A 27,961-nucleotide genomic window follows, 5' to 3' on the forward strand; every position below is an offset into this window, starting at 1 on the left:
GTAACTAGCAGGAAACTGGCAGGAAACTGGCAGGTAACTGGCAACGGGACCTGAGGGCTGAAGCACAGGTGAGACACAGGTGCAAACAACATTGCTCGGGCACCTCCATTTTGGAGGAGGTGCCTTATATATGATGAAGTCCTCCGGCCATTGGCCGGGGACTCTTTAGGGCGGCGCGCGCGGCCCCTTTAAGAGGAGGGGAGCGCGCGCGCGCGCGCCCTAAGCACAGGGGCCGGGAAGGAGCGCGCGCTGAGAGCAGAGCAGGAGGAGGACGCCGGGACGGAGCGCGCGCAGACAGCAGAGCAGGAGGAGGACGCCGGGACGGAGCGCGCGCTGACAGCAGAGCGGGGAGAGGACGCCGGGACGGAGCGCGCGCTGACAGCGGAGCGGTGAGGGGAGCAGCGTCCCTGCCTAGCAGAGGGCAGGGACGCCAGCGCTACACATTCGATAATGAATCTGTAATAAATGGGGTTGCTCAAGAGCCAGGGACAGACACCAGGTTCCCATATTTCACAATAAATGAGGAGCTGCTTTATCGGGTCACTAAACCCAGAGTGGAAGTGATAGAGTAGTTGTTGGTGCCGGGTGCCTATTGGCATAGAGTATTAGATTTGGCCCATGCTCATGTCTTGGGGTGGCATCTGGGAGTAGAGAAAACACAAGAGCGGGTCCTGCAGAGGTTCTACTGACCTGGATGTCACCGAGACATTGTAAATTTCTGTCGATCTTGCCCTACCTGTCAGCTAACTGCTTCAGTAACTCACTTTCGTAGTCCCCTAGTGCTGTTGCCCATTATAAAGGTCCCGTTCAACCGGATTGCCATGGACCTTGTCAGGCCCCTGGTTAAGTCCGCCAGGGGGCACCAGTACATTTTAGTGGTGATAGACTACGCAACACGGTACCATTGAGAAACTCCTCTGCCAAAATTATAGTCTGAGAGCTAGTACATATTTTCTCCCGGACGGGCCTGCCAAAGGAGATCCTGACAAGGAGCTCCTTTCATGTCAAAAGTGATGAGGGAGTTGTGTAAGGCTCTCTAAATTACACAACTCAGGACCTCCGTGTACCATCCGCAGATGGACAGCCTCGTGGAGCAGTTAGACCCTAAAATCCATGCTGAAGAAGGTTGTGGAAAAGGATGGCCGACACTGGGATTGCCTACTCCCCTACCTGCTATTCTCTGTTAGGGAAGTTCCCCAGGCCTCTGCGGGATTCTCCCCCTTGGAGCTGCTATATGGACGGCACCCTCGCGAACTTCTCGACATTGCAAAGGAGACATGGGAATCCGAGGTGACACCCCAAAAAAGCGTCATCGAGCATGTGGCCCAGATGCCGAACTGGTCTGCGAGACTGAGACAGTTTAGGTGTGTTGGTGTTAATCCCCAGGGTGGAAAGTAAATTCCTGGCCAAGTAGCAGGGGCCATACGAGGTGGTCAAAAAGTTCAGTGACATCAACCACAAGGTCCACCAACCAGGAAGAAGAAAGCCGGTCCAGGTGTACCACATTAACCTGCTCAAACCATGGTGGGACAGGAAACCGGTGGAAACTACGTGCCTGGGGGCCCATCCTGAAGCCAGGGCCAAGGATGTTACAGTAGCAGAGACACTGTCACCGGCCCAGAAGCAACAATGCCGAGGGCTGCTTCAGCGGAATTGGGACCTGTTTTCAGAGTTGCCAGGTTGTGCGCAGGTGGTGGACCATGAAATCTGACAGAACCACATGTGAGGGTGAACCAAAAGCCGTACCGGATTCCCAAAGCGAGGTGATCTCCAAGGAGGTAATGTTGATCCTGGCATTGTCAAGGAGTTAAAGAGCGGCTGGTCCAGCCCCATTGTCCTTATGCCAAAGCCGGACGGAGAGTGGCATTTCTGTAACAACTACAGGAAGCTAAATGAGGTGTCCAAGTTCGACACATATCCGATGCCCCGGGCCGATGAACTTATTGAGAGGCTAGAGCCAGACAGATATATCACCACCCTGGACCTGACAAAAGGGTACTGGCAAATTCTCCTGTCTCCAAGGGCCAAGGCGTAAATGGCCTTTTCTACACCTGAAGGGTGCTTTCAGTACACCAGGATGCCATTCGATGTGCAGGGAGCCCCATCTACCTTCCAGAGGGCCATGGACCGGATCCTAGCCTCGCACAAGAAGTATACCGCCGTTTACCTGGACGACATTGTAATCTTCAGCCCGGATTGGGGAAGTCACCTGCAGAAGGTCCCAGCAGTACTGGATGTGCTGAGGAAGGCCGGGTTTGCAATAAACCCAAAGAAGTGCACCATGGGAAAAGAAGAGGTGAAATACTTGGGCTACAATGTCGGAAGAGGCAATATAAAGCCACAAGTGAATAAGGTGGAAGCAATCCAAAATTGGCCACATCCGGCCTCCAAGAAACAGGATCGGGCGTGTCTGGGAATTGGGGGATACTATTGGCGTTTTATCCCCAATTTTGCCATGATGGCTGCACCCCTGACTGACCTGCTGAAAGGTACGAAGACGGTGATGGCCAAATGGTCTTCTAAAGCTTAGGGAGAGTTCCAGGAATTGAAGCTCACAATGTGTAAGCAGCCGGTCTTGATTGCTCCTGACTTCAGCAAGGAGTTTGTGGTCCAGGTGGATGCATCAGAGGTTGGGTTAGGAGCTGTGTTGTCCCAATAAGTAAACGGGGAGGAACATCCCATCCTGTATCTAAGCAGAAAACTCTCTGCCTGTGAGAAAAGCTATGCCATCATAGAAAAAGAGTGCTTGGCTGTCAAATGGGCAGTTGACACCCTGAGGTATTACCTTTTAGGCTAGAAGTTCAGGTTAATGTCAGATCGTGCACCCCTGAGATGGATGAGGGAACGAACAGGGGAGAATGCCCAGGTGACTAAGAGGTTTCTAGCCCTCCAGAACTTTAGTTTTCATGTGGAGCACAGGCTCGGGAAATTACATGGTAATGCAGATGCCCTTCCAGACTTCCCTGTTTAGTGAATGAAGGTGCCAAAACCCCCGACTTTGGTCAGGCAGGGGGATATGTGATAAAGTCACTGGCAGAGTACTGGAGGGGAGATATGTTTCACTGAGGCAGTTGGCTTCAGTGATGTGAAACCTGGAAGTTTTCTCCAGCATGTTATGTGCCAAGAGGGTTAATCAACCATTTTAAATCTGCCAGGTGTTATGTGAACAGCTGTAGAGCAGGTGGGAGGCTGTTCACCATATCTCCACCCCAAGTTGTGGTCTGAGATATAAATAGCCAGCCTGTTGAGTCATGTGGTGTTCAGTATCTGGAGAGGCTAGCTTCAGACAGGAGATGTTTGGTTTTAGCTAAACCTGAACAATGTGTTTACTGAACCCTGAGAGGGTGGATCCCCGATACCACAAGGACTGTGCATGGTATTACCACTGAGTTTTGTTTGTTTTCCTGTTTTTGCCCAAAGGGCCATGTTTAGTTTTACTTCACCCCGGTTTATGCCGCCTGTATAATAAACCAGGAAAGAACTTAAAGAGGCAGTGTTCCCGTGTCTACCACCATGTATAGCTGAGTGAGCCGATCTACCACACCGCATACAAATAAAGGTAAGAAACTATTTTTTTGGCTTTAAATAAACTTTCTTAAATTATAAAACCAAAAAAAACATGAATCCATTGAAATTGAATCTCATCACCACATATAATAGATCAGATAAACATATTTATAAAATTCTAGAAAAAAAATGCAACATACTCCTTCCTACAAGATCCTTCATGAAAGGTCATATTCTGAAAAAAAGTTACAACTACATTTCTTCAAAACTCCCAACAAATATATTTTGGCACCAAATAAATTAAAGCAATGTCACAAAAGATCCTCTAATGGATATATTACCTAAAAAGAAAGCTATAAATGTGGGACCCCACGATCTGTAACAATACTTCCGAACTTAGACGACTCCTCTGCATCAGTTACCATCTCGTATGTTGTAAATTTTCATCATTTCAAAAGATTTTTTGAGTTTCGGTTAAAATGTAATAATCAGATGGGGTCAAATCAGAAGAATATGGTGGATGATCAACACTTTCATTGGAGTTTTTGAAAGGCAGTTCGAGACTTGTGGTCAGGCGCATTATCCTGCAAAAACAAGACGCCTTCGGAAAATTTTCCTTGTCATGTTTGCACAATTTTGGCCCAAACTTTGGTTAATAGAGATGCGTAATATTCTCCAGTGATTGACTTATCAAACTCCAATAGAAAAAAATTATTAAGAACCCAGTGTTCGAAACGCGTCAGTTGCATTCTCCTGACAAATAGCGGAAAAACCTTTATACAAGGACTGGTGAGCTGATACACTAACTTCATTTAGTACGTTTGATATCAAACTCCAAGTATTCAGCGAAAAATCTTAGTTACTTACCGGTAACGGGATTTTACAGAGCCCATGGCAGCACCACCTGAGAGATGGTATCCGCCCATCAAGGACAGGAAACCTACTGATGTAAAAGGGCGGAAACTCTCCTCCGCATCAGTTGGGTTTCAGAGCATGAGAGGACCTCCAGACAGTATGTTAGTATACAACTACCACCAATAAAATATTTCTAACTATACCGCCATAGATAGTGCACACCATTTAGTGATAAAAAAGGGAGGGAATATAAGGGTGCTGTCATGGGTTCTGTAAAATCCCGTTACCGGTAAGTACGTAAGATTTTTCCCCTTCTCCCATGACAGCACCACCTGAGAGATTTATATAGAACAGACACCTTAGGGATGGATCACAGCTTCTAACACCTTTCTCCCAAAGGATAGATCAACAGATGAAGATAGATCAAGTCGGTAATGCTTATAGAAGGTGGAAGTGGATGATCATGTCGCTGCCTTACATATCTTGTCGATAGACACTTCCGTCTTCTCAGCCCAGGAGATCGCCATGACCCTGGTGGAATGAGCCCTCAAGTTCTCTGGAACTGACACATTACTGGAAGAATATGCTAAGCCAATGGCGTCCTTGATCCATCTAGCTATAGTGCCCTTTGTTACTTTGAGACCCTTCTTAGCTCCCCGGAAGGACACAAACAAGGCTTCTTTCTTCCTCCATTGCTTGGTCACAGCCAAATATTCTATCAAGACCTGCCTAATGTCTAGTGTGTGGAGTCTCTGCTCTTCTGAATTCTTAGGATTATTATAGAGCGAAAGGAGAATGATTTCCGGGGTTCAATGGAATTTAGAGGTGACCTTCGGGAGATAGGTCGGGTCTGGTCTTAATGTAACCCTATCTTCAGTGAACAGATGATTAACTGATAGTGCCTGTAAGTCGCTAACTCTACTGGCTGATGTCAGAGCTACCAGTATTACCGTCTTCAAGGTGAGTGCCCTGACTGTCAGCTCTTCTAATGGCTTAAAGGGAGACTTAGTCAGGGCTTCCAAGACCAGGTTCAGATCCCAGGGAGGCATTCTCGGGGTGGTAATCGGTCTGGATCTGTCACATGCTTCTATGAATCTAGTGACCCACCTATCTGCCGCCAAGTTGTAATTATACAGGGCTCCTAGAGCCGACACTTGCACCCTCTGGAGAAACTCTTGATTGGCCTTTATTAAATTCTACCTTTCGCTCATTGGCTTGAACTGGACAAGAATTTTGCCCACATCCTATCATAAATTTTAGCCGTTATTGGCTTTCTGTTTTAAGCAGAGTAGTGACCAGGTTCAGAGAAAATCATTCTTGGATCAGAAATGACCTCTTAAACTTCAAGTCATCAAATGCAGGCCCGGCATCTGAGGATGGAAGATTGGACCCTGCTTGAGGAGATCCGGAACATCAAGAAGGACCCATGGATCTGATCCGGACATCATCCTTATCCAGGTGAACCATTTGTCTCCGGGGCCAAAACAGAGTGATCAAAATAACTCTTGCTCGCTCTTCTCGGACCTTCCTCAACACTGCTGGAATCAACATTAGCGGGTGGAAGCGTAGGCCAGGTTGAAGTTCCAGGGGATCTGCAGTGCATCCTCTAAATAAGGTTTTTCCTTTAGATTCAAAGAGCAAAAGTTCTTGTTTTTCTGTTCTGACTGCTTGCGAACAGGTCTATCTCTGGGCAACTCCAGCGGTTCACCATCTGTTGGATTACCGCCAGAATTAGCTCTCATTCTCCCTGTCTCAGTGTATTCCGACTCAAGAAATCTGCCCTTTCGTTTTCTTCTCCTCGTATATGCAGCGCTGATACTGTTAACTGGTGTTGCTCTGCAAATTGCAGGATTTCTTCCGTCACCAACATCAGAGGACGGGATCTCGAGCCTCCTTGATGGTTGATATAGGCGACTGTCATGCAGTTGTCCGACATGATGCGAACATGATGCCCTTGCAGGTGGAACCTCCCTAAGACAGGTTCTCTAAATCCAACCACCATGTAACTAAAATGATAGTTGACTTGGAAAGCGTTATCTTTCCCTCTAAATATCCTGAGTCGTTTTTCTGCTGCTAGGATATCCTGCTGCAAATGTCGGGAGTGTATTTGAGCCCACTGCACTGCTAGAATATATATTAAGACATTGTCCCTAGTAGAGACATTGCCTTCCTTAGGCCATAGATGGCCTTGTGACTGCTGCTGAAACCAAGGTCACGATCTTGTCCTCTTTCTCTTCCAGCAGCAGACAAGTCTGTTCCCCTGAGTCCAAGGTAAGCCCTAAGAAAGACTGAACCCTCTACGGCTCCAGTCTTGATTTCTCAAGATTCAGTATCCACCCAAGTTCTGCCAGACTGGTTCTGACCTCGGTCATCTTGAGATTGTAGAGGTTTACTGGCTTGCCTACTTCTAGAAAATCGTCCAAGTACGGGACTACCAGGGTATCCCGTTCCCGCAGGTGCACCATGACTTCCAGGATGATCTTCGTAAAGATCCGAAGGGCAAAGCTGTGTATTGAAAATGCCTGACTCACTTGTTGATATACAAGTGCTTCTTACTAAATTAGAATATCATCAAAAAGTTAAGTTATTTCAGTTGTTCAACTCAAAAAGTGAAACTCATATATTATATAGAGTCATTACACACAGAGTGATCTATTTCAAGTGTTTATTTCTGTTAATCTTGATGATTATGGTTTACAGCAAATGAAAACACAAAAGTCATTATCTCAGTAAATTAGAATAATCAACAAAAAACATCTGCAAAGGCTTCCGAAGCAGTTAAAAAGGTCCCTTAGTCTGTTTCAGTAGGATCCACAATCATGGGGAAGACTGCTGACTTGACAGATGTCCAGAAGGCCGTCATACTAAGCTTAAAAACTTCCTTTTCTAGGGCCGCTTGTTCCCTGGGACCCCTGGGAGATGAAATCCCGAAAGTTTGCCGAGGGACAGATATGAACTCTACTTTCAGTCCTTGTGAAGACCCAGGGTCTTCCATGGGCGTAATACTACTCAGACAACACAGCGTGAGGGTAAAACTGTGTGGCAATACTTTATTGAACCACAAAGCGGACAATAAACAGATAGAACAGTCCCAGCAACTACCCGAGATGGTACAACATTACACATTCTCACCCTTCCGCTGGCCCCCCTGGGATAGAACAGCTGCGACTTTGGGACTTCCAGGGCCAACTACCTCAACCAGTGGTCCCCCGCTTCTGGTGAGCCTCCACAGAGAAAAGGTAGCGGCAAGCTTAGGAAGCTAGCAGTCCATCGAGGTACAAGGCCAGAAGACCTGAGGGTCCCACCCTGGCCTCTCCGAGAGTTTCCATGGGGCCAGATGAGCGGCTCGTCCCAATCTGGCTTCTCCGAATGTCTCCATGGGTTCCAGGTGACCAGAGGGTCCCACCCCACCTGGCAACTCCAAACAACATATCCATGGGGTCAGGTGACTTCATCATCCCAACCTGGTGTCCCCAAATGTATCGATGGGCTCTATGATGGTCAATGGAGAAGATCAGTATCTTTCCAGTCAGGGCTATATACCCTTAGGCTAGAATCATGTAGAATCCAAATCTGTGTCTCTTTGGGTAAAGCCATCCTACCAAGCTGATGGTGTGAAGAGAGTCTTTGATTCTCCTTGTAAAGTCTCTTTTCAATCTCTGTTTCAAGTCTGACTGCTACAGAAGCACATGCCCCTTAAAATAGTTACAGTTGTCCTTGCGAGTGCACATTCACAGGTAAGGGGTTAGGGAGGGCATTACTCACAGGGCTCAGCGATCATTGTTTTGAGCTTATCTATTTACATAGTTGGTATAGTAGGGGGTTCTTTAAATCAACATAATTGTTTCAGAATCAAAGAGGAGACAACAATCAGGGTTGTACAAATACTGGTCTGTTCTTCTTGACCAGCCACATGAATACACATACATTTACAAGTCAACACAAAGATAATAGTGTATTTCTCTTGGATTAACAAATCTAAACATATGGCTTATTGGCTTATTAAAATTATATGCTGTATTGTCACAGTCCTGATTTCATCATCCCCGAAATCCAGGCACTGGATGTAATTTTTTCCCAGCCGGGCAGGAAGTGGGACAGTCTTCCTCATACTTGGGGAGGCCGGTCACTTAAAGGTTTTTCTATTCTCAGAGGAAGGACCACCGAACATGAAGCCTCCACTTTTTGGCTTCCTGTCCTTCCATTTTCCCTGTTCTCTGGAGAATTTGTTCCTGTTATATCTCATTTTAAGAAAGGAGTTCTTGTACTACAGCATAGATATACAGGAAAACCCTTTCTTTTTATCTGTTGACTTGTTCAGTATGTCATCCGGTGCTCGACCGAAGAGAAATTCACCTTCATACTGGATTGAGCACAACTTGATTTTGGACTGGACATCTCCTGGCCAACTTTTGAGCCACAGTGCTCTGCGGACTGCATCGGACAAATTCGCTGACCTGGCTGCCAGTCTCACCGAATCCGCCGATGCATCCGCGAGGAAGGCAGCAGCTCCTTGCATCAGTGGGAGATTGGCCAGGATCTTCTCCCTAGGAATGTCATCCTTTATCTGATTCTCTAATTGTTGTAACCAGATCATCATTGACCTAGCTGTGCAAGTGACTGTGACTGCTGGTTTTAATGCTCCAGCTGAGGACTCCCATGTTTGTTTTAGATAAGTTTCAGCTTTTTTTGTCCAGAGGATCTTTGAAAGTACCCAGATCCTCAAATGGCAGGGTGGATCTTTTAGACGATTTCGCCACTGCCATATCAATTTTAGGGGTTTTATCCCACCTATCTGTATTCTCTTCATCAAATGGGTACCTCCTCCCCTTCTTTTCAGGTCTTCTCCACTCCTTATCAATGAGCATCCACCGTATCACTCTCTGAGGAAGATGAGGAGGAGGGCGAAGAGGAGGCAGAAGAGGAGTTAGATTCCTCCCTGTCGTCTAATATGAACGATTCCACAGAATCAGATGTCTCTAACCTCAGTTTTGATTATAGACTTTAAATCCATGGCGAAGCTGGGGCTTTCTTCCGGTATGGTATCGGGCAGAGTCTTTGGGTATATGTGCTGGGTAGACTATCCCCACACAGTCACATTCCTTGTTTTTCTGTTTGGCTCTACATTTCATGGACCTCCTCTAGTAAAAAAATACACAGAGAAAGGGACCTGTTTAATATGGTGAACTTTCACGAAGATTACTCACCACTCTGCCGTTCAGTCTAGGGTACCAGAGATGGAGGCTGGATCAGTTCACATGATCTTTCTCTCCTGGAGGTGGTGTTCATCTGGCTGGTCTTGCTGCCACTTGTCCGAGTGCCACTGCTGCGTCCCTGATGGTGGCGCTGATGCTGTGGTTGCTGCTCAGGTGACTGCTGCTTCTGATCCATTGGTGTGAATAAGATGTGCGGGCACTGCCACTCTGTGATTTTCCCTCTATTTTATACCTTAGGGACGCCACTCCACCTCCAGTCTGGCCCTCCCTCGGATATCCCGGTTATACATACTTCGGACGCTCTTTGCACAGAGAGACCCAGCTGGCTCTGCAAACGTGCAGACCCAAAACGCAGCTTATTCTCTGGCGCATTTCGTCATCAAGGCGCGCTGGATATTTCCTCTCACGTGCCCTGCTTTCCTACGCACCTCATCATTGGGAGCGCTGGATATGAACACCAGCGTGCCTGCGTGTGCGCAGCTCCGAATGCAGGTCCCGGCTCACTCCACCAGAGGTCTCCTGCCCAGCCTACCTGCACAGACCCGGAGTCATGTCCTGGTGCGCTTGGCCTGGCATGCAGGCAGACCCCGGGTGCGCAGTCCCGGCTGGGGACATTAACAGAGAACCTCGCCAGCACGCCACTGCACCGCCGACCTCCTGGCCAGCAACACATCACCAGACCAGAAGGCATCCTCCATCCATGGACACCCTCCAGCCTGGGTAAGTTCCACGAAGCACTGCTCTTCAAAGGTTTCCTTCAAGGACAGGAAACCAAACTGATGCGGAGGAGAGGTAGTTCCCTTTTATATCAGTAGGTTTCCTGTTCTTGATGGGCGGATACCCTCTCTCAGGTGGTGCTGTCATGGAAGAAGGGGAAAAAGTATTCAATCATTGTCAGGTATTCCACAGAGACGACACGCAATATCTCACCATGCCGTCACTGTGTCACGGATTTCATCCGGAATCACGAGCACACGATCCAGACTACTCATTACTTAGGTATCGGCAAGCGACCAGTGAGCATATGGCGCCACACCTCTGGATTCCAAAGCATGGAATACGTGTTTACGCCCGAAGTACGATCACTGTAGGCTTCACGATAGCCCAATTACTAGAGAAGGGAAGGGGATGCAACTGCTACATGTATAGTAATGTCCCAGATAAAAAATATTAAAACACTCAGTCTGATTTCTTAAAACTCTGCACAGAATTCTCGCAAGAACCGTGCAAGTTTTCAGTGACAGGAATGATTGCTCAGTCCAGCCACTCATGTTCTGTAATATCCCACTGCTTGCTACCAATTTGTCAGGTATTCCACAGAGACGACACCGGGGAGATCACGCAATATCTGACCGTGCCGTCACTGTGTCACGGATTTCGTCCGGAATCGCGGGCACACGATCCAGACTACTCATTACTTAGGTATCAGCAAGCGACCAGTGAGCGTATGGCGTCACACCTCTGGATTCCAACGCATGGAATACATGTTTACGCCTTCCGTACGGCCACTATCAGCTTTACGATAGCTCAGTTATTAATATTCTCTGCCACTACCGTCCAGATTTGAAATATAATACAGGCCTGGATGGACGCCTGCGTTGTGGTAGCGTATGGCTTTGGGGGAGGGAACGATTACAGGACAAAAGAAACAGGACTATTCAATTTTATATTTAATCCAAAAGGGAGGCATTGTTTAGGAAAAATATATACAAGGATTTTACAAAGGAGACATTACAATACATGAGCAGTTACACAAAATAATAAGGATTAAAGAAGAGACTTACTATAAGATCACTGAGACGATTCAATATAGGTGGAGGAGGGGATCCCCGATTTAATTTGAACGTTATTAAACGTGACTCATTGCTTATAGTATCTAAACCCCCTGGCAATGGGTACTATTCCAACCTCAGCAGACTATTTTATGCTGAAGGGAGAGACCTACCCACACCCCCCTATGACGACATCACAGGGGCTAGGGCTCCACCCTTCATGTTTGAATTAAAAATCTTTTTTTGGGATAACTTATCGCTGGTTGATCCCAGAAGCCCAAAAGTGATACCAAATTTTCTATTAAGATTTTACCTTTATTTACAGACCACACATGATATAGTTGCAGTCTGCTATTTTGCTACTTTTGTGCCACAGCTCCCTGGTTTGGCTTACAGCAATGAGAAAATATGCACATCGCTCCTTGGCCTCGTACACATGCGGCTCCGCTCCGTACGCCTCGTACATGCGCGGCTCCGCTCCGTACGCCTCGTACACACGCGGCTCTGCTCCGTACACCTCGTACACACGCGGCTCTGCTCCGTACACCTCGTACACACGCGGCTCCGCTCCGTACGCCTCGTACACGCGCGGCTCTGCTCCGTACACCTCGTACACACGCGGCTCTGCTCCGTACACCTCGTACACACGCGGCTCCGCTCCGTACACCTCGTACACACGCGGCTCTGCTCCGTACACCTCGTACACACGCGGCTCTGCTCCGTACACCTCGTACACACGCGGCTCTGCTCCGTACGCCTCGTACACACGCGGCTCTGCTCCGTACGCCTCGTACACACGCGGCTCCGCTCCGTACGCCTCGTACACGCGCGGCTCTGCTCCGTACGCCTCGTACACACGCGGCTCTGCTCCGTACGCCTCGTACACACGCGGCTCCGCTCCGTACGCCTCGTACACGCGCGGCTCTGCTCCGTACACCTCGTACACACGCGGCTCTGCTCCGTACACCTCGTACACACGCGGCTCCGCTCCGTACACCTCGTACACACGCGGCTCTGCTCCGTACGCCTCGTACACACGCGGCTCTGCTCCGTACGCCTCGTACACACGCGGCTCCGCTCCGTACGCCTCGTACACGCGCGGCTCCGCTCCGTACGCCTCGTACACACGCGGCTCTGCTCCGTACACCTCGTACACACGCGGCTCCGCTCCGTATACCTCGTACACACACGGCTCTGCTCCGTACACCTCGTACACACGCGGCTCTGCTCCGTACACCTCGTACACACGCGGCTCCGCTCCGTACGCCTCGTACACGCGCGGCTCTGCTCCGTACACCTCGTACACACGCGGCTCTGCTCCGTACACCTCGTACACACGCGGCTCCGCTCCGTACACCTCGTACACACGCGGCTCTGCTCCGTACACCTCGTACACACGCGGCTCCGCTCCGTACACCTCGTACACACACGGCTCCGCTCCGTACACCTCGTACACACGCGGCTCTGCTACATCCACACTGTAAACCCCTCCTGACCCCACACATAAACTTCAGCTCATCCAGCACCATGACAACCAGCACAGCAGAGTCCTGCATCCACTGAGGCCCCTGATCATGTGACCCCTGACTCCTCCCCTCCTGTGACCTCATCACAGGTCCTGTGCGCACAGAGCGGCCATATATGTGGTGGCGGCTCTGCAGGTGGAGGTATGTGCCGTCTCCATGACATCTTTCTATCTTTAGGAATATAATGTCTCTTCTGTCTTTGGAGTATATTACGTTTGACCATGAGGTGGTCTCCAGCCGCTGACCTGTATGTACGGACAGCACCAGGGGCTGCAGTGGTAATATTTCTCCTTGGTGAGGAGTGTGGACCCCTGAGCCGTCCCGCCATATACAACCAGCTGGCCGCAGCCGTTAACCTGTTATATCCCGCTTTCAATGTCTGACAGCGTCATTAACACTCACTGACGGACGAGTGTCCTTCCACGCTCCGCTCGGTGCCCCTGTCACAGGGCGCTGATGGGTTGTAATGAAAGCCAGGGGTCTGCAGAAGACCCCCATGTTTGTCATCATGATCCTACTGTGAACGCCATATACATAGCTATATATAGCTGCCTTCTAACACTCTCGCACCCCTCCAGTCTATCCTAACCTCTGCTGCCCGACTAATCCAGCTGTCCACCTCTCCTCTCTGTCTCTGGTTCCCCATTACCCAGAGACTGCAGTTCAAAACCCTAACCTTGGCATACAAAGCCATCCACAACCTGTCTCCTCCATATATCTGTGACCTAGTCTCCCTGTACATACCTGCACGCAACCTCCGATCCTCACAAGATCTTCTTCTCTACTCCCCTCTTATCTCATCTTCCCATAATCGCATACAAGATTTCTCCCGCGCTTCCCCCCTACTCTGGAACTTTCTACCCCAACACATCAGACTCTCGCCGACCGTGGAAACCTTCAAAAAGAACCTGAAGACCCACCTCTCCCGACAAGCCTACAACCTGCATTAACCACCGCCCCACCATACTGCTGCACGACCAGCTCTACCCCCACCTACTGTATCCTCACCCATCCCTTGTAGATTGTGAGCCCTTGCAGGTAGGGTCCTCGCTCCTCCTATACCAGTCGTTGACTTGTATTGTTCATGATTACTGTAATTGTGCTACGTATACCCCTTTTCAAATGTAGCTTAGGGGGAGGGGCGGCGGTGGAGCAGGGTCACAGGAGGCAGGGTCGCTGCCGAAGGAAGCCGGCGGTAGCAGGGGTGGTGTGTTGCTGCGGGCCCTGAGCTGGGAAGCGGGAGTGTCCCGGCGATGCAAGGCTGGAGCCATTGAACTTCCGGTGGAGGGATTCCGGAACATGTTGGCGGTGCGAGGCAGGAGCTGAGCCCCCGCTGCACACCTTGATCTCCCGGCGGTGTGCTTCAGGAAAATGGTGTCGGCGCATGCGCAGGTTTAGAGCTCAGCTCAATGACAAACCGAGATCTTAATCTGTGCATGCTCCGCCTTCGACACTTTCCTGAAGGCCACCGCCAGGAGATCAATGTGTGCAGTGGGGTCTCAGCTTCTGCCTCGCACTGCCAACATTTTCCTGAAGCCCACAGCCGGCAGATCAATGTGTGCAGCGAGGACTCAGCTTCTGCCTCGCACCGCCGACATTTTCCTGGACCCCACACCAGGGAGATCAATGTGTGCAGCGGGGACTCAGCTTCTGCCTCGCACTGCCAACATATTTCCCTGAACTGAAGCCCACCGCCGGGAGATCAATGTGTGCAGGGGGGACTCAGCTTCTGCCTCGCACCGCCGACATTTTCCTGGAGCCCACCGCCGGGAGATCAATGTGTGCAGCGGGGACTCAGCTTCTGCCTCGCACTTCCGACATTTTCCTGAAGCCCACGGCCAGGAGATCAATGTGTGCAGCGGGGACTCAGCTTCTGCCTCGCACCGTCGACATTTTCCTGAAGCACACGGCCGGGAGATCAATGTGTGCAGCGGGGACTCGGCTTCGGCCTCGCACTTCCGACATTTTCCTGAAGCCCACGGCCAGGAGATCAATGTGTGCAGCGGGGACTCAGCTTCTGCCTCGCACCGCTGACATTTTCCTGAAGCCCACGGCCGGGAGATCAGTGTGTGCAGCGGGGACTCAGCTTCTGCCTCGCACCGCCGACATTTTCCTGAAGCCCACGGCCGGGAGATCAATGTGTGCAGCGGGGACTCAGCTTCTGCCTCGCACCGCCGACATTTTCCTGAAGCCCACGGCCAGGAGATCAATGTGTGCAGCGAGGACTCCGCTTCTGCCTCGCACTTCCGACATTTTCCTGAAGCCCACGGCCAGGAGATCAATGTGTGCAGCGGGGACTCCGCTTCTGCCTCGCACTTCCGACATTTTCCTGAAGCCCACGGCCAGGAGATCAATGTGTGCAGCGGGGACTCCGCTTCTGCCTCGCACTTCCGACATTTTCCTGAAGCCCACGGCCGGGAGATCAGTGTGTGCAGCGGGGACTCAGCTTCTGCCTCGCACCGCCGACATTTTCCTGAAGCCCATGGCCGGGAGATCAATTGCCACGCACCGTCAGGACACAACCATTAAATCCAATCCTTCCATTAGCTGTGTGGTCTCATGCAGTTCTGATACTTTTTCGTCAGCAGCATTTAAGAATCCGGCATTTATTATATATATTTTATCTCTTTTTTTATTTTTATCATTTTTGTAGTATTTTGTTTTCTGTGATGTCTTAAGCACGCCGATAACGATCTTGTGTTTTCTAGTCTATCCTGTCATTATGTTACTACCAGCTTTTTTACAACCCGCATCTTATTCACGCTCTTTCTTTGAATAGTGAGGCCCCTTCTGTGTATATAAACCCCCTCTTGTTGTATTGATCTTCATCTGTAGTTCAGTTTTGAGAAAGGGTTTGGTACAAACCTGAAACGCGTTAATATAAACTACTTGAAGTATTACCACACGTGGGGCTCCTCCTTTCCTTCCAGAACAATTGCCTTCTACTACTCTTCAATTAAAGGGAACCTGTAAGATTTCTTTATCCTTTGTTCTTTTTGTTTTTTTTATTTTAAAGCCACTTTTCTTTTTTATAGTCTTGTGGTATTGGTTGACATTTTTGTGCCAAATTGTTCAAAATGGCCACAGGCAGTTAATGTATTTTGCGCAAAATCAAAACTGCTTTTTATTTTTTTGCTTTTTTACTAATTTTTCACATCAAAAAGTAGCTTTCAAAATCACTTTGGAGGGGGATAGCAAGGTGTAAAGACCCGGTGTCTTCCGTGGGCGTAATACTACTCAGACAACTCAGGGTGAGGGTTAAACAGCGTGGCAATACTTTATTGAACCACCAAACGGACAATAAACACATAGAACAGTCCCAGCAAGTACCCAAGATGGTAAAACATTACACAGTCTCACCCTTCCACTGACCTTCCGAAAATAGAGCTGCTGCGACTTTGGGACTTCCAGGGCCAACTACCTCAACCAGTGGCCCCCCAGCTTCTGGCAGGCCCTCACAGGAGGTATCGGCAAGCTTAGGAAGCTAACAGTCAATGGAGGTACAAGGCCAGGAGACCTGAGGGTCCCACCCTGGCCTCTCCGAGAGTTTCCATGGGGCCAGATGACCAGCTGGTCCCAATCTGGCTTCTCCAAACATCTCCATGGGTTCCAGGCGACCAGAAGGTGCCACCTGTCAACCCCAAACAACATATCCATGGGGCCAGGTGACCTCACTGTCCCTACCTGTTTTCCCCAAATGTGTCCATGAGTTCTCTGATGGTCAATGGAGCAGATCTGTATCCTTCCAGTCAGGGCTGTATACCCTTAGGCTGGAATCATGTAGAATCCAAATCTGTGTCTCTCTGGATGGAGCCATGCTATTCATCTACTGTCCTGAAAAGTCGCTCTGATCTTTGATTCCCTTTGCAGCAGAATTTACATATTTTATATTTACATATGTGGCTAAGGTCATCAGTCACAGGTTGGGGGGAAAGGTGCAAGGATCAGGTCTCATTGTTTGAGCATTTAATCAATTTACATAGCTGGTTCTCTTGTAAATCAACAACTAGCTGGTTTAGTACAATATGCAATTAGCATAGTAACAAAACATCATTGATCGCAGACCAGAAGAAGTCAACGTTCAGGATTATACAAATACTGGTCTGTCTTTTTTGACCCACCAAAGAAACACACAAGTTCTAAAGTCAACACAAACACAATAGTGTATTTCTCTTGGCTTAACAAATCTAGACGTCTGGCTAATTAAGATAAGAAGCTGTGTCATCACATAAGGCAGGACTGGGCTAGTAAGGCGGGACTGAGATAGCAAGGCGGGACTGGAGTACATTTGCACTAAATGTCTCGATTTGTTAAACAGTTGTAATTGATGAATCCGCAAAAAAAAAATCTGCAAACCCCAAACCCTCATCCCCATGGTGATGAACATAAAGAAAAAAAATAGGCAAATGCTTCTAAAATTAGAAGAATAAGGCGCCAAATAGAAAAACAGGCAATAAAAAAATAATTGATAATAAACTTGAGAAATCCATGTAGTTTTTTATGCATTTTTTCAGTCTTCTATCCATGGATAGGGGATAACTTTCAAACCTGAGTATACCCCTTTAATGGCCGCCATAAAAAAAAGCATCACATAGGGGTTAAAACTTACTTCATGGCATATATGGATCAAAATGGAGTCAAGCTCGGGATAATAGTCCGTTGTTTCACCTTCTGGCCTCGTCCAGGATCAGTAACAAAATCTGTGTTCTGAGAACGGAGGGACGTTTGGCCGGAAGTGAAACCATAGTTTACAACAAGCGTCTTTCTTGGTCTGGATTTATGAAGCGCTTCCTCAGATTATTGCTTTATACTAGAATCATCACTCCAGAATTTTCGAACATTTTTTAACCGAGTATTTTGTCATTTATCATCTTTCCATTCAGGTTCCTGATAAATGGAAACTTTTTAGTTTAATATCTTCTACAAAATTTACCTTGACCCAAGGATGGGTATGGACAGGGACAAGATGGTGGAGAGGATATTCCACCTCACCCTAGAGATCCTCTTCCGTCTTACTGGAGAGGTGAGAGATTCTGATGACGTCACATTACATCATTCTTATCTATGGGAATAACAGATGGACAGAACTGGAGAGGTGAGGACTCTGGAAATGTCTGGAGGGAGATTTATTAATGTGTCTCTCCATAACCAGGATTACACAGTAGTGAAGAAGACCTCTAGTGAGCGCTGTCAGGACCCTGTGTCTGAGGGATGGGGAAGACCCCTGAGCCCAATCACGGGACCTCCACCTCACCCCCTGATACATGAGGACATCAATGACCAGAAGATCCTAGAACTCGCCTACAAGATGATTGAGCTGCTGACTGGAGAGGTGACACTGCTGGGAATGCTGGGACATTATACAGTAACGCTATGAAGGGATCGGGGGGGTGACGGTATCATTGTATGTGTCAGGTTCCTATAAGGTGTCAGGATGTCGCCGTCTATTTCTCCATGGAGGAGTGGGAGTATTTAGAAGGACACAAAGATCTGTACAAGGACGTCATGATGGAGGTTCCCCAGCCCCTCACATCTCCAGGTAATAGACAGGACTAAATACACACGGCCTATAATTATCTGTATGTAAAGAATGGATTCAGTCCCTGTATGTGTTTCCTCCAGATCTATCCAGTAAGAAGACAACACCAGAGAGATGTCCCCGTCCTCTTCTTCCACAGGACTGTAAACAAGAAGACCCCAATGTTCCTCAGGATCATCAGGTAGATGGAGAGAAGGTGTCATGAGATCTCCCCTATGATGTGTAGACGGCTGTGAAGGTCTTGTGTTCAGTCTTGTTTTATCCACCAGTATTATATGGTTTATACTTGTGTAATGAGAACGGTGGAGATGGCAGGATTAGAGCTGATCATAGATGGGACTTCTCCATCTGTCTGTGACTTTTACAATATTTGTTTCAGGGTGAAGATCTGACCCATATTAATACTACAGAGACATATGTGAGGGGTGATGAGCGGTGTAAAGAGGAGATTCCTACATATGACCACCCAGGTGAGTAGTGACCACTAAATGCAGAGAAGTCACAGATTCGCTGGTTGTAATAATTGTAGTTTGTGTTTTATAAGCTGTTGCCCTCCCGAAGCGCAATTGCAAGGTCCCAATGGGTTATTGTGCCAACCCGAGTCCCATCAAAGGCCTCTGTGTCTTTTATATACTCAATCACCCCCCAGATAGATTCTAATTTAATAGAATCACTTTAACGGTGACAGGTCAACATCATGAAAAAAAAAATCCCCAAATTCCCAATCTTACAAATAAAAAATGGTTCCATTTGGAGAGGAAAAAAACAAAAACATAGTTTATTTGATCCCATTATGTTCATAATGACCGGCACTGTAAAACTGTTTCAATATTTATCCTGAACGGTGACAAAAGAAAGAAATTTTGGCAGAATTTTTCTGTTAATTTTTTATGAGATTAAAAAAAAAAATCAAAAAAAAAATCAAAACATAATTTGTATTACAATAAAAATAAAAACACCATTGAAAGGAATCTGGCACCATTTTTTTTTTCCTATGGAATCTGGAATGGTGAGAGAACCTGATTCCAGATTAGAGAGGGGATGGGAAAGGGGAAGGGAAGGGGATAAGTGAAGAGGAAAGAGGAAAGGGTGTGGAGAGGGGAAGTGTAAGGGGAGAAGTGGAGAGGGGAAGTGTAAGGGGAGAAGTGGAGAGGAAAGTGGAAGGGGGCAGAGAGGGGAAATGGAGAAGTGAAGAGGGAAGGGGAGCGGAAGGGGAGAAGAGGAGAGGGAAAGGGGAGAAGTGGAGAGGGAAAGGGGAGAAGTGGAGAGGGAAAGGGGAGAAGTGGAGAGGGAAAGGTGTGGAAAAAGGAAGTGGAGAGGGGAAGGGGAGAAGTGAAGAGGAAAGAGGAAGGGGAGAAGTGGAGAGGGGAAGGGGAGAAGTGAAGAGGAAAGGGTGTGGAAAGGGGAAGTGGAGAGGGGAAGGGGAGAAGTGGAGTGGAAAGCAGAAGGGGAGAAGTGAAGAGGAAAGGGTGTGGAAAGGGGAAGTGGAGAGGGGAAGGGGGGAAGTGGAGAGGAAAGCAGAAGGGGAGAAGTGAAGAGGAAAGGGTGTGGAAAGGGGAAGTGGAGAGGGGAAGGGGAGAAGTGGAGAGGAAAGAGGAAAGGGTGTGGAGAGGGGAAGTGGAGAAGTGAAGAGGGAAGGGGAGCGGAAGGGGAGAAGTGGAGAGGGAAAGGGGAGAAGTGGAGAGGGAAAGGGGAGAAGTGGAGAGGGAAGGGTGTGGAAAAAGGAAGTGGAGAGGGGAAGGGGAGAAGTGAAGAGGAAAGAGGAAGGGGAGAAGTGGAGAGGGGAAGGGGAGAAGTAAAGAGGAAGAGGAGAAGTGGAGAGGGGAAGGGGAGAAGTGGAGAGGGGAAGGGGAGAACTGAAGAGGAAAGGGTGTGGAAATGGGAAGTGGAGAGGGGAAGTGTAAGGGGAGAAGTGGAGAGGAAAGTGGAAGGGGGCAGAGAGGGGAAGTGGAGAAGTGAAGAGGGAAGGGGAGCGGAAGGGGAGAAGAGGAGAGGGAAAGGGGAGAAGTGGAGAGGGAAAGGGGAGAAGTGGAGAGGGAAAGGGGAGAAGTGGAGAGGGAAGGGTGTGGAAAAAGGAAGTGGAGAGGGGAAGGGGAGAAGTAAAGAGGAAGGGGAGAAGTGGAGAGGGGAAGGGGAGAAGTGAAGAGGAAAGGGTGTGGAAAGGGGAAGTGGAGAGGGGAAGGGGAGAAGTGGAGTGGAAAGCAGAAGGGGAGAAGTGAAGAGGAAAGGGTGTGGAAAGGGGAAGTGGAGAGGGGAAGGGGGGAAGTGGAGAGGAAAGCAGAAGGGGAGAAGTGGAGAGGAAAGCAGAAGGGGAGAAGTGAAGAGGAAAGGGTGTGAAAAGGGTAAGTGGAGAGGGGAAGGGGAGAAGTGGAGAGGAAAGAGGAAAGGGTGTGGAGAGGGGAAGTGGAGAAGTGAAGAGGGAAGGGGAGCGGAAGGGGAGAAGTGGAGAGGGAAAGGGGAGAAGTGGAGAGGGAAAGGGGAGAAGTGGAGAGGGAAGGGTGTGGAAAAAGGAAGTGGAGAGGGGGAGAGGGGAAGGGGAGAAGTGAAGAGGAAAGAGGAAGGGGAGAAGTGGAGAGGGGAAGGGGAGAAGTAAAGAGGAAGAGGAGAAGTGGAGAGGGGAAGGGGAGAAGTGGAGAGGGGAAGGGGAGAACTGAAGAGGAAAGGGTGTGGAAATGGGAAGTGGAGAGGGGAAGGGGAGAAGTGGAGTGGAAAGCAGAAGGTGAGAAGTGAAGAGGAAAGGGTGTGGAAAGGGGAAGTGGAGAGGGGAAGTGGAGAGGGGAAGGGGAGAAGTGGAGAGGAAAGCAGAAGGGGAGAAGTGAAGAGGAAAGGGTGTAGAGAGGGGAAGGGGAGAAGTGGAGAGGAAAGCAGAAGGGGAGAAGTGAAGAGGAAAGGGTGTGGAAAGGGGAAGTGGAGAGGGGAAGGGGAGAAGTGGAGAGGAAAGCAGAAGGGGAGAAGTGAAGAGGAAAGGGTGTGGAAAGGGGAAGTGGAGAGGGGAAGGGGAGAAGTGGAGAGGAAAGCAGAAGGGGAGAAGTGAAGAGGAAAGGGTGTGGAAAGGGGAAGTGGAGAGGGGAAGGGGAGAAGTGGAGAGGAAAGCAGAAGGGGAGAAGTGAAGAGGAAAGGGTGTGGAAAGGGGAAGTGGAGAGGGGAAGGGGAGAAGTGGAGAGGAAAGCAGAAGGGGAGAAGTGAAGAGGAAAGGGTGTGGAAAGGGGAAGTGGAGAGGGGAAGGGGAGAAGTGGCGAGGAAAGCAGAAGGGGAGAAGTGAAGAGGAAAGGGTGTGGAAAGGGGAAGTGGAGAGGGGAAGGGGAGAAGTGAAGAGGAAAGGGTGTGGAGAGGGGAAGGGGAGGTGGGAAGGGGAGAAGTGAAGAGGGAAGGGGGCGGAGAGGGTAAGGGGAGAAGTGAAGAGGAAAGGGGAAGGGGGCTGAGAGGGGAAGGAGAGAAGTGAAGAGGAAGGAGGTGGGGAGGGGAAGGGGAGAAGTGAAGAGGAAAGAGGAAGGGGAGAAGTGGAGAGGGGAAGGGGAGAAGTAAAGAGGAAGAGGAGAAGTGGAGAGGGGAAGGGGAGAAGTGGAGAGGGGAAGGGGAGAACTGAAGAGGAAAGGGTGTGGAAATGGGAAGTGGAGAGGGGAAGGGGAGAAGTGGAGTGGAAAGCAGAAGGTGAGAAGTGAAGAGGAAAGGGTGTGGAAAGGGGAAGTGGAGAGGGGAAGGGGAGAAGTGGAGAGGAAAGCAGAAGGGGAGAAGTGAAGAGGAAAGGGTGTAGAGAGGGGAAGGGGAGAAGTGGAGAGGAAAGCAGAAGGGGAGAAGTGAAGAGGAAAGGGTGTGGAAAGGGGAAGTGGAGAGGGGAAGGGGAGAAGTGGAGAGGAAAGCAGAAGGGGAGAAGTGAAGAGGAAAGGGTGTGGAAAGGGGAAGTGGAGAGGGGAAGGGGAGAAGTGGAGAGGAAAGCAGAAGGGGAGAAGTGAAGAGGAAAGGGTGTGGAAAGGGGAAGTGGAGAGGGGAAGGGGAGAAGTGGCGAGGAAAGCACAAGGGGAGAAGTGAAGAGGAAAGGGTGTGGAAAGGGGAAGTGGAGAGGGGCAGGGGAGAAGTGGAGAGGGGAAGGGGAGAAGTGAAGAGGAAAGGGTGTGGAGAGGGGAAGGGGAGGTGGGAAGGGGAGAAGTGAAGAGGGAAGGGGGCGGAGAGGGTAAGGGGAGAAGTGAAGAGGAAAGGGGAAGGGGGCTGAGAGGGGAAGGAGAGAAGTGAAGAGGAAGGAGGTGGGGAGGGGAAGGGGAGAAGTGAAGAGGAAAGGGGAAGGAGAGAAGTGAAGAGGAAGGAGGTGGAGAGGGGAAGGGGAGAAGTGAAGAGGAAAGGGGGAAGGGGGCGGAGAGGTGAAGGATAAGTAAAAGTGGTAAAGAATTGTATCCAACCTATAGTGTAGAGGGAGAGACAGGTGCTTGAGCTCTGTGGATGGCAGTATCAATGCAGAAGTGTAGTTTTATGGGAAAAAGGTGAGTGGAGTGGTGAAAGAATGAATTGTAAAAAAAAAATTACCTAAAGGAAGATAGTAAATACCAGGAAAAATTGAACCGGAAAAGTGAAAAACGAAAAAAATTGTGTGAAAGAAAGTTATGTGCTTTAGAAAGTGGTAAGTGAAAATTCATCAGGGCTACAGTCTGAGGATATAGGGGAGACATGAAAGGTAAATGGTAAAATCTGCCTATATCGTACGGTCCAACCATAATATACTAAATAGGGTATGCACATAAGGCTTCATGAACCGGTCAGTAGCCAGTATGTGTACAGGACAGATACAGAGGGCTATTAAGTGCATGGACGGTGTGTGAACAAATGCTACAAAGGTCATGATTTAAGAAAAATTTTTATGGGCAAAACAGGAATAGACAAGTGAGGTGAGGCGATAGGTCAGTCTAAGGAAATAAATTTTTAGGCCACGCTTAAAATTGTGGGTATTGGGGATTAATCAATTTGTCCTGGGTAGTGCATTCCAGAGAATTGGCGCAGCTCAAGAGAAGTCTTGGAAACGGGAGTGGGAGTTTCGGGTTATTGAGGATTTTAGTTTTAAGTCATTAGCAGGACAGAGGGCACGGGTAGGGTGGTAGACTGAGATGAGGGAGGAGATATAGGGTGGTGCTGAACTGTGGAGAGCTTTGTGGGTGAGAGTGATAAGTTTATATAGGATCTTACAGCGGATGGGCAACCAGTGCAATGACTGGCGCAGTGTAGAGGCTTCGGTGTAGCAGCTGGAGAGGAATATGATCTTGGCTGCTACATTTAGAACGGATTGGAGAGGGGAAAGTTTAATACGAGGGAGACCGATCACTAGAGAGTTACAGTAGTCCAGGCGAGAATGAATAAGAGCAACAGTGAGAGTTGTTGCAGAGTCAGTGTGATCGGATGTGGGGAGTGAAGGAAAGATCTAAATCAAGGATGACCCCAAGACAGCGGGCATGTTGCTGGGGAGTAATGGTAGAGCCACACACGGAGATGGCAATATCGGGCATAGGTAGGTTAGTGGAGGGAGGAAACAGAAGGAGTTCAGTTTTAGATAAAGGGAGGACATGATAGAGACAGCGGACAGACAATTACTGTCAAGAGATGATGTGTATAATGTGGTGTCATCAGCCTAGAGATGGTACTGAAAACCGAATCTACTGATTGTTTGTCCAATGGGGGGCGGTGTATAGAGAGTAGAGGAGGGGGCCTAGGACTGATCCTTGAGGAACCCCGACAGTAAGGGGAAGGAGAGAGGAGGAGGAGCCCGCGAATGACACAGAGAAGGAGCGGTCAGAGAGATAGGAGGAGAACCAATAGAGACCAGTGTCCTTGAGGCCTATAGTGCGGAGCATAGTGAGGAGGAGCTGGTGATCCACAGTGTCGAATGCTGCAGAGAGATCCAGGAGATCAGCAGGGAGTAGTGACCATTAGATTTAGCTGTTAGTAGATCATTAGAGACTTTAGTGAGGGCAGTTTCAGTGGAGTGTAAGGAGCGGAAACCAGATTGTAAAGGTTCAAGAAGAGAAGAAGAGCATTATTTATGAGAAGGCAGTTTAGACGGAAGTGAACCAAATGTTCCGGGAGTATAGCGATAAAGGGAAGATTAGAGATCGGTCTTTAGTTAGTAGGTTCTGGTCGAGGAATGTTTTTTTTAAGTAATGGGTGTATGCCAGCGTGTTTGAAGGAGGAGTGAAAGTTACCATATGAGAGAAAGAGGCTAAATATTTTAGTTAGGTGAGTGGTGACAGCCAGTAAAGGGACTGAAGGAGATATGAGGAAATAGGGTCACTGGTGCAAGTAGTAGGGCGAGAAGATGCGAGGTGTCGGGTATCCTTTTCTATGAATGGTTGAAAGAGAGAAAGTGAGCTAGATGCAGTGCAGGAGGGAAGAGATTGCAGGATATTTGGGGATTGGGAGAAAATTTCCTGTCGGATATGGTCAATTTTTTTGTTTGAAATAATTGGCCAGGTCGTCAGTGCTGAGTTCGGTGGTCGGGGCCTGCAAAATGAAAAGTGTCAAAGAATTGTTGGCTAGTGCAGTGATAAGGGTCTTGAAGTAGGTTTGTTTGGAAAGGTGAAGGGCAGAGTTGTATGTTTTTAGCATAAACTTATAATACACTGCTCAAAAAAATAAAGGGAACAGTGAAATCCCCCCTCCTAGATGTGAATGAATGAAATCTTCTCATTGAATACTTTGTTCTGTAGAAAGTTGAATGTGCTGACAACAAAATCACACAAAAATCATCAATGGAAATCACATTTATTAACCAATGGAGGCCTGGATCTGGAGTCACCCCCAAAATTAAAGTGGAAAAACACCCTACAGGCCGATCCAACTGTGATGTAATGTCCTTAAACAAGTCACAATGGCTGAGTATTGTGTGTGGCCTCCACGTGCCTGTATGACCTCCCTACAACGCCTGGGCATGCTCCTGATGAGGCTGAGTATTGTGTGTGGCCTCCACGTGCCTGTATGACCTCCCTACAACGCCTGGGCATGCTCCTGATGAGGCTGAGTATTGTGTGTGGCCTCCACGTGCCTGTATGACCTCCCTACAATGCCTGGGCATGCTCCTGATAAGGCTGAGTATTGTGTGAGGCCTCCACGTGCCTGTATGATCTCCCTACAACGCCTGGGCATGCTCCTGATGAGGGTGAGCATTGTGTGTGGCCTCCACGTGCCTGTATGACCTCCCTACAATGCCTGGGCATGCTCCTGATAAGGCTGAGTATTGTGTGAGGCCTCCACGTGCCTGTATGACCTCCCTACAACGCCTGGGCATGCTCCTGATGAGGCTGAGTATTGTGTGTGGCCTCCACGTGCCTGTATGACCTCCCTACAATGCCTGGGCATGCTCCTGATAAGGCTGAGTATTGTGTGAGGCCTCCACGTGCCTGTATGACCTCCCTACAACGCCTGGGCATGCTCCTGATGAGGGTGAGCATTGTGTGTGGCCTCCACGTGCCTGTATGACCTCCCTACAACGCCTGGGCATGCTCCTGATGAGGCTGAGCATTGTGTGTGGCCTCCACGTACCTGTATGACCTCCCTACAACGCCTGGGCATGCTCCTGATGAGGCTCAGTATTGTGTGTGGCCTCCACGTGCCTGTATGACCTCCCTACAACGCCTGGGCATGCTCCTGATGAGGCTGAGTATTGTGTGTGGCCTCCACGTGCCTGTATGACCTCCCTACAACGCCTGGGCATGCTCCTGATGAGGGTGAGCATTGTGTGTGGCCTCCACGTGCCTGTATGACCTCTCTACAACGCCTGGGCATGCTCCTGATGAGGCTCAGTATTGTGTGTGGCCTCCACGTGCCTGTATGACCTCCCTACAACGCCTGGGCATGCTCCTGATGAGGGTGAGTATTGTGTGTGGCCTCCACGTGCCTGTATGACCTCCCTACAACGCCTGGGCATGCTCCTGATGAGGCTGAGCATTGTGTGTGGCCTCCACGTACCTGTATGACCTCCCTACAATGCCTGGGCATGCTCCTGATGAGGCTGAGTATTGTGTGTGGCCTCCACGTACCTGTATGACCTCCCTACAACGCCTGGGCATGCTCCTGATGAGGGTGAGTATTGTGTGTGGCCTCCACGTGCCTGTATGACCTCCCTACAACGCCTGGGCATGCTCCTGATGAGGGTGAGTATTGTGTGTGGCCTCCACGTGCCTGTATGACCTCCCTACAACGCCTGGGCATGCTCCTGATGAGGCTGAGTATTGTGTGTGGCCTCCACGTGCCTGTATGAGCTCCCTACAACGCCTGGGCATGCTCTTGATGAGGCTGAGTATTGTGTGTGGCCTCCACGTGCCTGTATGACCTCCCTACAATGCCTGGACATGCTCCTGATGAGGCTGTGCATTGTGTGTGGCCTCCACGTGCCTGTATGACCTCCCTACAACGCCTGGGCATGCTCCTGATGAGGCCGAGTATTGTGTGTGGCCTCCACGTGCCTGTATGACCTCCCTACAACGCCTGGGCATGCTCCTGATGAGGCTGAGTATTGTGTGTGGCCTCCACGTGCCTGTATGAGCTCCCTACAACGCCTGGGCATGCTCCTGATGAGGCTGAGTATTGTGTGTGGCCTCCACGTGCCTGTATGACCTCCCTACAATGCCTGGGCATGCTCCTGATGAGGCTGAGTATTGTGTGTGGCCTCCACGTGCCTGTATGACCTCCCTACAATGCCTGGGCATGCTCCTGATGAGGCTGAGTATTGTGTGTGGCCTCCACGTGGCTGTATGACCTCCCTACAACGCCTGGGCATGCTCCTGATGAGGCTGAGTATTGTGTGTGGCCTCCACGTGCCTGTATGACCTCCCTACAACGCCTGGGCATGCTCCTGATGAGGCTGAGTATTGTGTGTGGCCTCCACGTGCCTGTATGACCTCCCTACAACGCCTGGGCATGCTCCTGATGAGGCTGAGTATTGTGTGTGACCTCCACGTGCCTGTATGACCTCCCTACAACGCCTGGGCATGCTCCTGATGAGGCTGAGTATTGTGTGTGACCTCCACGTACCTGTATGACCTCCCTACAATGCCTGGGCATGCTCCTGATGAGGCTGAGTATTGTGTGTGGCCTCCACGTGCCTGTATGACCTCCCTACAACGCCTGGGCATGCTCCTGATGAGGCTGAGTATTGTGTGTGGCCTCCACGTGCCTGTATGACCTCCCTACAATGCCTGGGCATGCTCCTGATGAGGCTCAGTATTGTGTGTGACCTCCACATGCCTGTATGACCTCCCTACAACGCCTGGGCATGCTCCTGATGAGGCTGAGTATTGTGTGTGGCCTCCACGTACCTGTATGACCTCCCTACAATGCCTGGGCATGCTCCTGATGAGGCTGAGTATTGTGTGTGGCCTCCACGTACCTGTATGACCTCCCTACAATGCCTGGGCATGCTCCTGATGAGGCTGAGTATTGTGTGTGACCTCCACGTGCCTGTATGACCTCCCTACAATGCCTGGGTATGCTCCTGATGAGGCTCAGTATTGTGTGTGGCCTCCACGTGCCTGTATGACCTCCCTACAACGCCTGGGCATGCTCCTGATG

The 27,961-nt window shown here is 49.5% G+C and overlaps 1 protein-coding gene and 1 pseudogene across 1 annotated transcript; both read left to right on the forward strand.

The window, feature by feature from the left end:
• The window catches only part of LOC141197774 (uncharacterized), a 52,440-nt pseudogene that overhangs the window by 8,511 nt on the left and 15,968 nt on the right, over positions 1–27,961 (forward strand).
• On the forward strand, positions 12,951–18,432 carry LOC141197687 (oocyte zinc finger protein XlCOF29-like). The gene is made up of 3 exons (XM_073662776.1): positions 12,951–13,017; positions 17,760–18,208; positions 18,292–18,432. The coding sequence occupies exons 2-3, from the start codon at positions 17,954–17,956 to the stop codon at positions 18,430–18,432; spliced, it is 396 nt and encodes a 131-aa protein (XP_073518877.1). The 5' UTR covers positions 12,951–13,017; positions 17,760–17,953.

This window comes from Phyllobates terribilis, unplaced genomic scaffold (genome assembly GCF_046119375.1).
Source record: "Phyllobates terribilis strain yellow unplaced genomic scaffold, ASM4611937v1 Scaffold_86__1_contigs__length_6382490, whole genome shotgun sequence".
NCBI classification, from domain to species: Eukaryota; Metazoa; Chordata; class Amphibia; order Anura; family Dendrobatidae; genus Phyllobates; species Phyllobates terribilis.

Bases quoted from the DNA above. Each gene is read 5' to 3' on its own strand.
- LOC141197687 (XM_073662776.1), top strand. From the start codon at position 17,954: ATGGACAGAACTGGAGAGGTGAGGACTCTGGAAATGTCTGGAGGGAGA. The intron at 18,209-18,291 runs GTGACACTGCTG...TGTATGTGTCAG, and splicing joins TTGAGCTGCTGACTGGAGAG to GTTCCTATAAGGTGTCAGGA.